We start from the raw sequence: 16,096 nt of genomic DNA, 5'->3' as shown, positions 1-16,096 counted from the left end.
TCGTTTCTATTTCTAACAGTATAAAAGTGCTGTAAAACATTTATGGATTTACAGCCGCCGCAAGTGTGAGGACGTTTGGTGCATACATATAATCCCAGAAGCCATTGTTTGCCTTGGCTGCCTCCCCACCTATTATCTAGCCAGGAACAAACGAAGGCAGGGCCTTCCAGACAGACTGGTGGTCAACGGCGACTGCAACGCCACTCGGCTCTCTTCCTGTGAGGAAAGCAGGAAGGGGAAGTGAGGCCGTACCCGACCGAGGGCAAAGGAATTGGGACGGACACTGCGGAAGACCCAAAAGATATAAACAGATTAAATTTGGAAGCAAGGGTGACTCTGGATTGGATTTCTGTGACCAGGGTCTGCCAATATTATGATTATTTAGTGAATTATATTGATGGAATGTTTGTGGCAGATTCATCATGCCCTGTCCATTAGCTGTTACAAACCAAACATGGAGAAATGTCCACGTTGTGGTTGCTTTTGCAGTTTTTTGTCTTTGAGGCCCACCAAAATCTAGTCACATGGGGTGTGTCATCCGATAGCCTCTCTCCTAAGCCACTTATTGGATCTCATATTCTTTTCAGGGGGATTTGGGGGATGAAACCTAACCATGTGTTTGCATGTCTAATTTGCATTTTAAAAGCTTTACCGTGTTTACAGTGGTTTGTCTTTCAACATGAGAATGGTCCTTGTAAACACACACACAAAACCGTTTGCGCACACAGAGATACGGAAGAAAACTCAAGAATTCCAGCTCTTTTCAGATGTTTGGATATTTTCCCTTTCTTTTAGTACAACCAAAGCACGGCTGTAAACACAGACACGTGTTCACACAACCACGACAAATAACGGTGACAAATATAACTCATTTGTCAAATAAAATAGGTGTAAAACACTTGTTAATACGTTATTTGTCACATAGGTGCATGCTGGCGTCAGACTTGTTGCTTCAAGTGCTGCCGGGCCCCTGCTGAGGCAAAGTGTAGACCCTGCGTTGATCGTGTCACACCTTGTTGTTAGTGGGTTAGTCTGCCGTCTAGGCTTGTTGTTGGTATGTAAAGGAATATATATGGTGCAGACAAGACGCTTTGGAGCAGCAGCAAGAGCAGGTTTATGACCCCATGTCTGTCAAACATATATTTCCCGAGAGCATGAAGTCAGTTTTTAGTCTCACTTTCATCTTTTTTGTCTTTATTACTCATCTTGGATACTGAATTTGTGTTCTTCTGACTTTTATGTGAAAATGTTAATTGAGGTTGCCTCGAGGTGCCAATTCACATTTTACATGTTGTTTGATTAATATCTTCCTGCAAGTTCATGTGAATAGTTTTCCGTCCATACAGTCCACTTTCATCTGAAATTCTTACCACCATCCCTTCCTGCCTTTGTAGCGCTTGTTTTGTTGACAAGTGTTTCTCATGGTCGTGCTACATTCGTACTAGCTGTCACAACACTTAAGACGGCATCGTAAAGTCAGCTCCTGTCGGCTCAGAGACAGGACCCTGTCTGTCTTCTATCTACAAAGAAACTATTACAGTGGGGGGGACGTAGGCAATTGAAGAGACAGGGGTGTGGCCAACCATTTGGCATGTGTCATCTAAAAGACGTTCGCAGGTAATTGAGATGCTTGCTACTGTAGTCCAAAGTGGATTTAATTCACTCATTTGTACTATTTAGTTTAAATGTGAGCCACAAGGCCCGCAATTCTTCACTGCTTAGAAATAAAAAAATATATTAATATCATATATTTGTGAGAAGACCCCGAGATATTTTTATTTGTGTCTAGGAAAACTTGTATTATGAATACATGATATTAATTAATGGCCAATGGGGAACATGTTTAAAACAAGGCCGTTTGAGTTGGGGGGGGGGGGGGGGGGGGGAACAGTCAGCGTGTCAACTAAAGAGCTTAAGTGGCACACACTTGGTGTGTTAGGGTCTTAACACCATTTGCACGAAAGATGCTTTTGAGTTCCAGCTTTTAAACCATGTGAGAAGAGAGTGACCAAGTGTGAGATAGCTAATGAGGTCAGCAGGTTCAACTTAGATAAGCTGCGAATGTATGAAAGCAATGTGTGAAAAATCGCACATCCACCCATTTCTATAAAATTAGCTGGACCTCAGCTGACTTGGGGCTAGAGCTAGGCAATTTGATTGGTAGTGTAGTGGTTTATGCAACTGGTCCAGGCTCAATTCCCGGTTGAAAGCCCCCAGTGATGAATTCAATAAAAAACTAAACAATCGCAGGGATATTGTCAATGGGCTTCAAGTGAGCATCGTATGCATTTGCATGCATGCAAACAACTGAAATGGACATTGATAAAGATTTGGTCATGAAATTGTTTTCACATTTTTTGCGCCTGTCATTTATTATTTACATCCTGTATGTATGTTATGAATCGTAATTTGTATTTGTTGTGTCATTCAATCTGACAAGCCTCTGCGTTCTTTTGTGTTTTTTCTTCTGCAGAGATTGAAGCCAAAGAAGCCTGTACCTGGCTGCGAGCGGCAGGCTTCCCACAGTATGCCCAACTTTATGAAGGTCAGCATCCTCCTACTGATATTAGTGAGAGTAAATGTGTAATTCTGAGAATTCTAGAAGAAGTTATATTTTCCATCAGCTCGTACTTCATTCCCACTCTACCGTAAAAGGTTTTCTATCAGAGAGAACGACTTTGTGTTTGTGAAAAGATGATGGATGAGTCTCAATTCATACACTCGTTTGGCACGAAACTGAGAAAAACTGAAAACTACCAACCCTTCACTTTGCTGGCTTCAGAGCTTGGCAGGCGACATAAAATTGGGAATTTTCCTTCTCTTGTATCCATAGGACAATCTCTATTGTCGGCACCGTCAAGACTATTGCCCCACTAAAGATAAGCAAACTGATAGGCCTGTGTCGGCACCGAAAGATCAGTGCTGGTATTCCCTCTATAGTATTTACTTATCATCACTCCCCTAAGGATTTGAATGCAAGATTCCCATTTGGGGTTGGGCCAGGAAATTCCAACAAGTAGCCCATGGTGTGTTCTAATAACACTGCTTGTGTACGTGTTGGACCTGTGTGCACTTACTTGTGCAGTGATTTGTTGTTAATGAGGTTGACTGGGGAGCAGAAAGAATTAGGAGGAAGTTGGCGCTCCAAGTTGCTGTGGAGTGAGTACCTATTGTCATTCTTCAATCAATCGCTCAGTGCTCCACATCCCCCCTGCCTGCTGCCTCTGAAAGCTGCAGCTGGGTTTGTTTGGTCGGATAAGATGCCACTTCCTCTTTTAGCTTTTCATGCTGGCTGTATGGGGGAGAAGGTGGGCCGGAAGACCTCGGTGGGTGTTTGGGTGCGTGTTGTTAGGACTGATCTGACCTCTCTCCCTGCAGATGCCCAGTTTCCCATTGACATCTCTTCAGTCACCAGGGACCACGACTTCCTTGATCGAGATGCCATTGAGGCTCTCTGCAGGTGAGACGCATCCTTTTTCTGACCTCTGATGTTCCACTGCCTGTTTTCTGTACTTATCTTTTGGCGCTACCCGGGGTATGACGTCAAAAGAAAATTACTGTTACTGTTGGGATGAAAGAATGACATGATAAGCACATTACTCTCGTATACCGTTACCTTGTGACTCTTTTTTCAATTCTTTGTTTAAGAAAGCCTGTTTAGTGTGCATTAAAGTAACAATGGTCACATATAGTAGTACCGTACTTTCCGCACTATAAGGCGCACCGGTTTATAAGGCGCACCTTCAATGAATGGCTCATTTTAAAACTTTGTCCATATATAAGGTGCACCGGATTATAAGGGGCACCTTCAATGAATGGCCCATTTTAAAACTTTGTCCATATATAAGATATATACATTTGGCCTGCGGGCCGGACTTTGGACACACCTGCTGTAGTGGCTCGATATTGGTCCATATATAAGGCGCACCTGATTATAAGGTGTATTGTCGGGTTTTGAGAAAATCTGCGTTTTTTTAGGTACGCCTTATAGTGCGGAAAATACGGTATTACGTTATTGCGGTAATAAATAGCATAGAAGGAGAGAGTGAAAGAGGTTAATGGCCTTTTAATGAAGCTTTGTTCATCAAGTTCCAGTTTTGAGGAATAAAGCACAGCAGGTGTCCCTTCATACATCTGGAAGCTATCATATCAATGTCTCCTCCCTCAGCTGCTGCCACCCACCTCCTCTTGCTAAACTATTCCTCGGTTTCCATCCCTTCATCTCACCATTGTTACGTGATCTCCTCTAAAAGCTCTCCAGAGGGTCCCCGCCACTCTCGCTTCCCTTCACCAGGTGGCTGGGGGATAAGCTTTCTGTCCCCTCCCCAAGATTTCGTAGCCACTTCAGCAGATTACATTCTCCCCCTTTTGCTGTCTCCCTCTCTTTGGCTTCCCACTCATGTGGGGATTATCCTTCAGCAGTTCATTAGGCAGCCTGGGAGCAGATCAACCTCTGTCTTTTCCTTATATTCCCGCTTTTCGTCTATCCTGAAGCTTGCGGAATCGATATTAAATATAATCGATTGCATGTTTGTATTTCGTTGCAGGAGACTCAAAACTCTCAACAAGTGTGCTCTAATGAGACTGGAGATATCACCGCAAAGAAAAAGGGTGGGTTTAAAGTACATCACTCATTCTCTGAAACCACGTTTGTATTTCATCACCTCGACAACCAAATTTTCATATAAATCACAATGTGGCTGGCTTTGCATTCAAAGGAAAAACTGTTCCCTTCAAGGAATATAACAAGTTTCTCTGTGTGTTTCAAGATATGTAGAACCTGATGGCCACTTTGAGACAAGAATTGCTGTCTTTCAAGCAAATTAACCTTAATTCCCTAATGGTCTCAAGTGCTACACAGTAACACCCTTGTCCCGTGTTTGGTGCTATTCATTGGGATGACCCTGTGTGTGTCACCTTTCATTTCGGAGTTGGCCAGTCAAAGAGGTCATTTGGCTTCCAAGTGGGATGACAAGCAACCCCTTAGACAACATAGGAATGCATTGACTCCCTGATGGTGCTCTTAAATTCTTGTCTAACCGGCTGTGTTGTGGTAATAGAATAGAATAGAACCATCTTCATCTCTCATGAGCACACACATGTGGTCCATCACAGTAGTAGATGCATATTAAGCACCCACGGACTAGTTTGAATTATCAGTATCTTGCTCAAGGACACTGTGACTGTCATTCCAGAGGGGTATGGTCCTCAACCAGGGCCCCCACGATGGCAGGTGATGATTTTAGCCACTTGACCAAGGCTTCCCCCTTCAGTTTTGTCCAATCTGTCAGTAATAATAGTTTTCATTCCGCACAGTGATGTTTGCAATATCCAGCGTTGCGGAGAATGATTTGATGGACTGATGATAAGATATCTGCAGAATGTTGACAAATGTTTGAAGGCGTATTTGGCCTATCAGCTGCTGTCTATTGTTATCTCACATTCCAACCAGCATAATAACATCAGAAACAAGCCACTGTGGAATGTGTTAAAACATCCCCTAACACCCTCCCCTCCATTATCTTCAGAAATCATCAATAAAAGTCTGATTAAAATGTCTTTTACACTGAGCAAAGTCCTTTTAGCAGTTAATTAAATTGAGCTACAGAATGTTTTTTGAAGAGTGGATCTTTGCATTTCGGTTATTAACTGCTAATTTCTAAGCGTAAAAGAGGTTGTGGTTATCATAGGTTAAAGGTCTACTGAGTTATTGTCTTATTTAGTGTCCACAGGGTGGTGAAGTGAGGTCAACAGTGGAATCTGGGAGAACAGACTCTAAGTGTAGAATGGCAAACTGATGAGCAAGTCTGACGCAGCTAAAATACCGATTTGATAAAGACTAGAGGGCGTGACCTGTCTGTCTGGCTGTATTGTGATATATAGGGGCCATAACGGAATTTGCTGAAATCCCTCAAGGGACCGAGATAGATTAACCACGCTGGGGGAGGTGTGCATTTAAGGAAGATGCATGTGTGGTAAATGTGGCTCCTTTATTCTCTGGCGCGCAAATATCTTCTGTGAAGTCAGGAAGCTGTAAAACATGTTTTCTGGTCGACATGAATGAAACTGTTTTAAGTTTTGCATGAGATAGATGTATGACTTCATGTAATGACTTCGAACACAAACGGCTTGAAAGTATGGTTGAGCGTCTGGAAGAGAGAGCTAATTTACTCTCTTGCTGTCTGATCCAGAGTGAAGACTCCGATGAGGATGAGCCTTGTGCCATCAGTGGCCGCTGGACCTTTCAGAGAGACAGCAAGCGCTGGTCCAGGATGGAGGAACTGGATGTTTTCTCCTCATTGTGCACAGATGGTGCGCAACCACCTTCAGTAAAGGACCAAGTATCCAAAAGGACCAAGATGGCCCTGTGCGAGGGAAACAGTTCCGAGAGTGTACTGACTGATCTCAGTGAACAGCCTGAAGTGGGCTCCATCCATAGCAGTGGTAGCGGCGGAAGAACAGAGGAGAAGAGTTTGCCAAATGAAGCCATTCCCGTTGGAGCCACGCGCGCGAGCTCTGTTGCGAGCATGTGTTCGTCATCAGGCACGGGCGGGTCAGTGTGTGCTAATGAGGACTCTCTGTCTGATGGGCTACCACCATCACCCTTGGAGCTCGGACAGTTCAACTTTGATCTGAAAATGGGAGAACTTGGAGGAAGTCTGGACCGTGGCGGCAGCAGTGGTAAAAGCACACGGTCACGAGCCAAAAGTTTCCTCAAGAGGATGGAGAGTCTTCGTCTCCGCAGCGGCACCACCTCCAAGAGAAAGAAGAAAGGGAGCATCAGTGGTGGGAAGATAGAAATCAGCGGTCCTGTTATCAAAGAGGGTCTTGATGATGACAAGTTGCGGAAACTGAACTGTGTGGACATCCCGAGTCTCAACCTGAACCAGAACCTCAATCACCATCCAACTCAGACTATGACACTCAACAGGAATCGTTCTGTATCTTACTCGACTCAAACTAGCAACGGTAGCACTGGAAGTACTGGGAGCAGCCAATCTGAAGCCAGCAGCGGCAGTGCAGTGAGCACACCAAGCCCGGTGACCCGCGCTCGTAGCCACAGCATTGCAGCAGGCTCCGGTAAGAGAGGGGGGATGTACTTGGAGGGATTTGATCCCTTCAGCATTCCCCAGAAAGCATCCGATCGGCAGCCTACACCAACGCCCAAATCGGCCCCGCCTATCCCGTGCCAAGCAAATGTTGATATGAGCATTGACGAACAGAACCGAAGAAACAACCACAGAGCTCAGGAGAATGGCAGCCAAGCAGAGGAAGGAGATGAAGGCAGGATCTTTTTCTATTTACCAGAAGGTCACAAGCCAGGCACTTTCCCCAAAGCTTTGCAAGATGGGAGTTCACCCAATAACAACGGTAATGATAATGGAAACGCTGTGATCCTGAGGGGACGGCAAAGTAGACGCCTGCGTCGAGTCTCGTCCGGCTCAGTGGATAGCCGCCTCAGTTTTTACGACAACGTCCCATACTCAGAGCGAGAGGAGGCTCCGGAAGGGGACGTACAAAAACTGGAGGAAGTTCTCCAACATGTGAGCGGCCTGCAGCGCTTTGTGAACGCCTGGTCCGAGGCTGTGGTGGCCGGTGAGGAGGACGATGAGGAAGAAGAAGAGGAGGAAGGAGACTCGGACTCAGCGTTGGACTCTGCCTCGCCATGCCCGTCCTCCCCACTGCAAAACCATCTTGAAGAGGCTGAGAATGGGAGTGACCAAGACAGCACAGGAAACCCGCTAGGGGAGGGCGAGGAAGGGATGAGGGAGAGGAGGGACTCCGGGGTTGGGGCATCACTAACAAGAACCAGCAGGTTAGTCAACAACCCGGACAACCTGTATCTTTCCGTTCATGTTTAATATACAGTTTGTACAAACTACTCCTGTTTTAGTACAAATATTTAGAAGAAGAAAAACGTGTAGCTTTTGATTCTTTACAGACCTTTGATTCTGTAAATCCGCTGACAAGCATTATTTAATTATATGGAGAAAAAAAAGTCAGGGTCCAATAGAAAGACCAAGTCTATACCAACACAAAGAGTACTCCTTGGCAGGAGAAAGCAAAGGATGAACAGGGGACACACTTCCGACTGCTCTCCTTATGTAATTCTCTGGAATGCTGCTTGGTCTCCATAGGGACCGTTGCTGCTTTTCTAGGAATCCGCCGACCGACAGCCTTGCATTTGGAGACTGGGGTTTCTCGACAATCTCTTGATTGATGTGTACACAAATCCCTGTAATCCTTAAGACTGTCACTTGCCTGATAATACTGCAAGAGGTGTTTGTACAAAGTATTTATGTGTGACTGTGAATTATGCTCTTAGTTTGTATGCAAACAAGACAGAAAAAAAGCAGAACAGTTTTTTTTCCCCCAGCCAACTTTCTTCTTAACATCTGCCATTTCCCTCTTTTTTCCCCTCTGTGCTCCAGGCCACAAAAACTCCGCTGGGTGAGCTTCCATAACTCCCATCGGCCCAGTTTGGCCTCCGCTCAGCTGCAGATTAGCTGCCAGTCTGTACTGCAGATGAATCTTCTTCAGAAGCTCTCGCTGCTACAGCTCACCGCCCTGCTTGAGAGGCACACCCCAACAAACAAACATGGCTTCAGCTGGTGAGTCGATTGGATGACAACACACAGTGAAGATTACAGTTTATTGAAGTGTGAAGACAGGCACGTAATGGAAATTGCAACCTGGGTCTCAATCAATGCTTACGTCTCCCAAGCCCGTCTCAGTTTCCGCCAACTACAGGTCATTGTATAGTGTGGTGACGGCTTTCGTCAGAGCTTGGGTTTCACATTCTTTTCCCAGACCTGTAATTGCTGGGAAGGGGCTTACATTGTCTTTTACTCGAAGGGGCAATCATTGTTGTTCACACGCATGGTGTTACAAGAGCTGGAGGCTGGACATTTCTGGCCTGAACAATTATCGTCCACTTTTCCATCTCAATCACCTTCATTCCACTTACAGTTGTCCAATTCCTTTAACTATATCCTCCATTTCCCTTAGCCATCTGCATGTAGTTTCCTTTTTTTTTTATATATATAAATATACTCATGTGACTTACACCAAAATTACAGGGGAAATCCACAGGCTTGAGATATTTATAAGACCAAAAAAATTAAAGTTAAGACAAATGGACAAAAATCATCTATTTGGACTCTAGTTGTAAATTAAAGTACTATACATTGTTGTCTGAATAAGAAGGGTATACATAAAAGTTCTGTGAAGAAAATGGAGTCATAATTTATGTGTTTTTCTGAGTCCATTTTTTCCCCATCTTGAGGTCATTTTTGAGGACAGGAATAGAATTTCTGGGCTTTGCTCAAAGACAGAGGCCACTTGTTGGCAGCTGGAGCCCTCTACATATTCAGAATTCCAAGTCAGGGTCATAATTTGCTCCTTTTGCGATGTACTCCTAAAATGTGCTTCTCAGAATAAGTCTGAGGCTTCATAACGTCGCCACTGACAAAGATGCGCTTGTTTACAATCAAGTTTCAAAAATTGCTATTTTAAACACTGATAACATCATCAATGTGATACATTTCAGAGCTAGTGCTAAACCAGACGCTAGAGCTAAAACCAAAGTCCGTGGACACACAACAAGCACACAAACAAGTGTGATTTGTGTGAAGAGATAGAATCCTCCCTTTTTGTCACAGTATAGTACATCCCACCACGACTCCAAAATCTACACCTCCCAGTTTTTCCCGCCTCCCCTCTCGTAAATCCGGAGACAGGATTTGTCATGCCTCCGCACTTGCACATAAAATACTCTCGCACGCTCTTTAGATGCCAGAGGTGTGGTCAAGTGTCTTCACTCAGTAGTAAATGTAAACATGCAATGGATAACTACCAGAAAAATGTGACTAAAAACCAATTTTATCGATTGCAGAGCAGATTTTTTGGAATCTCAGAATTAATTTGAAAAATGTATTGATTGGTTTCCTTCTCATGGTGTCTTGACACCACTTGAGGGCCCTTGTTTAATAAAAATAAATTGCGTTTCATGGTCATGTTGTGCACTTCAAGGGTTGAATTTTTAAGTGTACCTCAATGGCTTCTGACTTCCATGGTAAATATTGATGAGCTGTTTTTTGGGGTGTCTATCTCTTTATTGCAGGGCTGTTCCAAAGTTTATGAAGCGAATGAAGGTGCGAGACTACAAAGGAAGGAATGTGTTCGGTGTTCCGCTGCTAGTCATCGTCCAGCGCACTGGTCAGCCCCTCCCTCAAGGCATCCAACAAGCAATGCGCTATTTGAGAAACCAGTGCTTAGACCAGGTAACGTGTCACACACACCGAGCACGCAACAGATTATTTTAATAATGTACTCTGGTATCTTAAACACTCTTACTTGACAGATTTTTTTTTTAACAACTTCTTTTTGAAGAGTTGCATAACCTAAAGACGATTTTATCTTTTTTTAAATTTTATTTTTTTAAATTTTATTTTAAATATGAAAGCTACTTTATGTGTGTTTCCAAGTGCGTCTATGTTTTTCCATTCTGTCACACATGCTGAGGCAAAGGGGCCCAGAGAGAGTCAGCCCGTAGATGTTACATCACCATTCACTGTTTAACTCAAAACAATAAAACAGATTAGGACTGTGCGTCCCTTCAAAAATATGGGATGAGTGTTTAATGGCAAAACAAAAGGTGATCAGGTGCGTTTTTGAAGACTCCTTGTGCTTTTTTGTTGTTGTGTGCGTGTACATTTTGCACCAAGTCTTGCTGATGTCCTTTCCAGCTAGCTGTTTAAATCGTACCTTTTATTAATAGGCAGCACAACTTAGTGTGACGTAACCATGTTAGCAGTGAGCTAGAGATTTGTTGGATTTGTAAGAATTTATATTATCCAACAGAGGAACAGCATCTCAAAAGACCTTTTGTATTTTTTTGGGGAGGGTTGCCAGATTAGAGTTGATACACACTATTGTGACTCATTCAGAGATTAGGCTTCAAAACCTTCCACATGGATGAATGACATAACTGTTGCTATTTCTGTCCAGGTTGGTCTTTTCAGAAAATCAGGAGTGAAGTCACGTATTCAGGCTCTTCGTCAGATGAATGAAGCCGGCGGGGCTGACGGGGCCAGCGTTACCTACGAGGGCCAGTCTGCCTATGATGTCGCCGACATGCTCAAACAGTACTTCCGAGATTTACCCGAGCCGCTGCTCACCAGCAAACTCTCCGAGACCTTTCTTCAGATCTATCAGTGTAAGAATACACGCGTCTGTTTTGAATTGAGCTATTTTGATTTATTATACTCACTCTAATCCCCTGAGGGGGAATTTTGCTGTTATTTGTGTTGCATCCTTCACTCACCAGCAACCACATCACACACACATGCAAGGAGTATGCGTGAAAGGAGTGCACACACATTGCTGAACCTCCACCTAGGGAGTGGGATTGATGCCTTGCTCAAGGCAACCTCAACAGTAGTCTAGAAGCCAAAAACCAAGTCCCTTCAGATATGTTATAGCGGCCTCATTTTTTTCTCCTGCTTTCTTTTCGTCTTTTTTTCCAGACTTGCAGGGCACAATTTTCATCATTTAATAACCAAACAAACAAGGCGAGTGTAGGAAATACCTTTGGGATGAGGTTTCACAGAATCGGTCCTTGTTACATTGTGAAATGTTTGCTTAAGGTGCAAGAAAACATAAAGCCATACATAACTCACGCACGCACGTACACACACGCGCACACGTAGTCTCTTACATAACCCACTTACTCACTCGTGTCATATCCCACTTAAACATGTTCCGTCCTCCCAAAGTGTTTCCAGATGCACAACGCAGATAATGAAAACTGACAGATGTTACTGGCGACATTTTTCCATGCAGACATGCCTAAAGAGCTTCGACTGCAGGCCGCCCGGGCCGCCGTGCTGCTGCTGCCCGACGAGAATCGCGAGGCGCTGCGGACCCTGCTGTGCCTGCTGAGCGACGTGACGGCCAGCGTCGGGGAGAACCAGATGACCCCCACTAACTTGGCTGTTTGCCTGGCTCCGTCTGTATTCCATCTCAACACCCTGAGGCGCAAGGAGAGCTCCTCACCAAGGTATGTTTGTATGTGTTTGCGCATGTGTTCATCTGTTATTTTATTTAAATCAATGGTCGGCGTTGACAGTTAGTGGCATCTTACATAAGATGTTTGCCATACCTTGCACAAACAGGAAATGGGTCATACTAAAGAAACAAAAGAGCAGGATACTGTACAGTAGATGGAGGGAGTGCTGTTTGAGAGAGACAGATTATTCCATCAAGAAAGTTTGTTCAGCAGGTGTAAGCAGTCTTTTTTCCACTATAGGTCTCTGTCTTAATGATGAATGCTGTTTCCTAATCTCACTGTGTTCCTCTTCTTGACTGTCTTTTTCCACTTCCTTGCAGGGTGATGAACAGGAAACAGTCTCTGGGAAAGCCAGACCAAAGAGACCTGAATGAGAACTTGGCCGCGACCCACGGCCTGGCGCACATGATCATGGAGTGCAGAAAACTCTTCAGGGTAAGTTTTAATCTACAATTTATAGTACTTGAGAAATGGACAACATCAAAAAGTAGTGTTTGATTTACAAGTAATTGTCACCCATCCTAACAAATGATTTATAATTTTCCTTAAATTCCTCAAAATGGTGGCACAGCACTACTTTGGTCTATAATTAGCTTCTCACGTCACCTCAAGCGAATAGGTGTAACTGAATCACGAATTTACGGAGAAACATCGCATACGGGTTCTCGCCAAAAATGGCGCCTCGGGTGTATCTGTTGACAGCATGTTGCCTCTTGCTAAAGCAGCAATATTAATAGCAAGTCGCTGGTATGCTGGTGTTTGTCCCGACAACAGACATTTGGTTACATAACTATTTGATCCGGTCCATGCTGTCTTCCCCTCCAACACTGCTATGGTAACGCGAGATAAATATTTGCCACTACAGTGCAGTCCAGAAAAAAACAGAAATATCTTTGTAAGAGTGTCCACAAGGAGAGCGCTGGAGCGGATCAACGAGAAATAATCAGCCTACTACACAATTACTAATCCAATTTCAATCCCAAAGTCTGGCGCAGTCACTGCCCGCTGACATGCAACAGCGCTCGCCAAAGGGACGACACGCTGTGGGTCATTAGGGTTGAGGGCTTAATCAGATTGTGGGCGAGCTTCCTGTCATGGTCGCATCCCTCAGTCACTAACAGAGTTACCTAGCCAATAATTGGCCTTTAATTAAATTTCTCTTTCCGGTCAAGGCCTATAAAAGGAGTCTTTAATTGGCAATGATTTGTTTGTATTTCTGCAAACCCTTTGTTATGAAATTGATGCTTTTTTAAGCATCAGTTATAACTCTGAAAAATGGCAGACAGCAAAAATAAAGTGATAAATTACCAGAAAGAGGACATGATGTTGTTTCATATGCTTATACTCCCTCGTGCTTGATCCGGTTTCCCATGACATAAGTAAAGTGCTGTTCCGGAAAGGCCTGGCCTCTCATCTGTAATTTGTAATCTACCAGACATTGTGAGTGCAAAAAAAATCAACCTACTCCTTGTAAAATTGGCCTTAAAAGTATCGAGCTCTATTAGCAAAGGCCTAAAAAATGTGTCGCCCTTCGGCAAGATTTGTAGATAACCATCGCACGTGATATGTTTAGTTACGTAACCTCATAACACCTCCATCTTCCAGGTCATAATTATACTGACTGCTCCCTAGTGATGAGTGTTGCTTTACACTCGTAAGTCAGAGAGTGTGCACCAAATCTGGTTAAAATCCTGCTCTCGGGAATGAAAACAAAACATCTGTGTTGATTTTCAATGGAAGCCGTTAAAAGCAACTGAATAAAAATGCCAAAGTATCATAACCTTGCTCACTTAACAACTCTGAGTAAACCTCCCCCTGTCCTCCTGCAGATCCCCGAGGAGATGAGTCGTTGTAGGAACTCTTATGTCGAGCAGGCTCTTCTACCACGACGCTTGGAGGAGCTATCGGGTAGCGACTCAGGTGGATACCGGTCCTACCTGCGCGACGCTCTTGACGCTCTCCTCAAGGAGGCCAAAGACAAATTTAAAGGTTACGACAGCTTCTCCACTCCGGAACAAGCGGAGCTGGCCTATCGCAAGGTAATTCATCACCTCAAACACTTTGCTCACGTATCCTAAGTATGTGCCTCGTGGAGATGGGTCCAACTTTCGCAAACTATTGATAAACGAGCGTTTAAAAAGGAATGGGCAGTCAGTCAGCATGTCTCCTGAGTGTAAACAGGCTGTCAAAGTGTCTTCTCCGCTGTCTCTGTTTCCTGTCCTGCCTTCCTCGCTGTCCTTTTTCTCTAAATATCTTGTGGAAAAGCAGCAGTTAGCGTTTCCTGTATTGAGAAACGCGTCCGTGTGAAACTAGCCTGGCCCTTGGCTTCTCATTCCCCTCCCCAGCACTGGACCCTGTCCCAATATGACATCAGCTCCCCCCCACACACACACACGCACCAATCTCCCCAAAGGCAACAATTCCCATGTTTAGTGTGTAAGGCCTCTCAAAGCGGGGTTATCTTAAAGTCACAAGGCTTCAGGATTCAACGTGCCGTCTTTATCATCTGATGGAAGGAAAAAGCAGCTGACTTGGCTGGAGGGCAGTCAGAGCACAAGCAGATTGTTGTGCCTGAACGCATCGCTGCATAAATCAATAAATCAATGACACACATCACTAAGAAGACCCTAAAGCAGAGAACAAAAAAACTATAGAAATAGAGATACATGGTTTAATCAATGACTTCATCAAGGGGCAACAATCAGGCTCTTTGCATGGCTAGTGAATTTTGACCTCATCAAACACGTTTGCCAACATCAAAAAAATGTTTTACTGGATGAGTGGACCACAAAAAAAAAGGAAAAAAATCCCACAGATGCACTCCAACATCTTGCGAAAAGTTGAGTCTTGATTAGAATCATCTGTTTATTTATATTTAGAGACCAAATCATTTTGCTTTTTCATTTCATTTTACTTTGGTAGTGAGCGCTTGGTGTTTCTTTGTCCAGGTACACGACGGCTTTCCACTGAGGCTGTGGAAGGCAACCGTGGAGGTGCCTGCATCTCCGGAGGAGGTTCTGACCCGGATTGTGAGGGAGCAGGCGCGCTGGGATGAGGACCTGTACGAGAGTCGCGTGGTAGAAAGCTTGGACGAGAAGACCGAGGTCTACCAGTATGTACGGAATACCATGGCCCCACACCCCATGAGGGACCATCTGGTGCTCAGGTAAATATCTCTTAATCTTGGCCTTCTCTCAGCTGTCATGCTTGTGGTCTAATATATTTCTTTTACACACTAGAACATGGATAACAGACTTGCCAAAGGGGGCGTGTGCACTGGTGTCCACATCGGTAGATCACAGCGCAGCGCCCGTGGTGGGCGTGCGCGCCAACGTTTTCCTCTCACGCTATTTTATCGAGCCCTGCGGAGCCAACAAGTCTCGGCTCACGCACATTTCCAGAATTGACTGCAGGTCAGTGTTTTTTTTTATTATTATTATTTTACTTGGACGTTGAAATTAGTCTCAGGCTTTACTCACACTGACAGCCCTAAATCCTTTTTTATTATAGTCAGCTTGGTTTTATGAAGTCTGAACAGCAGAAATCCCATGAAATACAATTTTTATAAGACTTATTCAAACCTTGTGGAGGCAGTATGTGGACACCCTGGTCTCTCAGAGCAGTTGTCAGAGACAGAAGTCAACTTGTTTAAACAGCAAGTGAGAGACCCCACACATGTCGAGGGGGGGGGGGGGGATAAAAATGCCCAACTAACAGCACCCAACCATACCTCAGAGAGAGAGGCACCATTGTGCCACAGGGCATCCAGATTGATGGAAAATACCAACTAGTCGTAGTGATGGAAGAGGAATAAATATTTTGATTGTCATGGCAAACTCTCCTTGTTATTTTTATTTACACAAAGACACATTGTTGCGATCGCAAATACGTATTGTCAATCCCAATTATTTTCCAAGCACCTTACACCATGGGATTTGGCTAACGAACTGGATGAAGCTCCGGTGTGAACAAGGGCTTTTTGAATGACGCTTGAGTGCCACAAGTTGACACGCTCTGCTGTCTGCT

At 44.3% G+C, this 16,096-nt stretch overlaps 1 protein-coding gene across 3 annotated transcripts in view; it reads left to right on the top strand.

Annotated features, from left to right (window-relative positions):
* Nucleotides 1-16,096, top strand: part of dlc1 (DLC1 Rho GTPase activating protein) — a 57,235-nt gene that overhangs the window by 39,879 nt on the left and 1,260 nt on the right. For all 3 annotated transcript variants that reach the window (XM_061273942.1, XM_061273944.1, XM_061273945.1), the window contains 12 exons: nt 2,474-2,545; nt 3,379-3,460; nt 4,548-4,611; nt 6,192-7,816; nt 8,433-8,612; nt 10,124-10,283; nt 11,011-11,218; nt 11,845-12,061; nt 12,391-12,505; nt 13,900-14,109; nt 15,019-15,236; nt 15,310-15,483. In XM_061273942.1, the coding sequence (XP_061129926.1) occupies nt 2,474-2,545; nt 3,379-3,460; nt 4,548-4,611; nt 6,192-7,816; nt 8,433-8,612; nt 10,124-10,283; nt 11,011-11,218; nt 11,845-12,061; nt 12,391-12,505; nt 13,900-14,109; nt 15,019-15,236; nt 15,310-15,483 (3,325 nt within the window). The remainder of the gene's footprint in view (nt 1-2,473; nt 2,546-3,378; nt 3,461-4,547; nt 4,612-6,191; nt 7,817-8,432; nt 8,613-10,123; nt 10,284-11,010; nt 11,219-11,844; nt 12,062-12,390; nt 12,506-13,899; nt 14,110-15,018; nt 15,237-15,309; nt 15,484-16,096) is intronic.

Source organism: Syngnathus typhle, linkage group LG3 (assembly GCF_033458585.1).
Source record: "Syngnathus typhle isolate RoL2023-S1 ecotype Sweden linkage group LG3, RoL_Styp_1.0, whole genome shotgun sequence".
Classification (NCBI taxonomy): domain Eukaryota; kingdom Metazoa; phylum Chordata; class Actinopteri; order Syngnathiformes; family Syngnathidae; genus Syngnathus; species Syngnathus typhle.
This window is presented reverse-complemented; position numbering and strand designations above follow the sequence as displayed.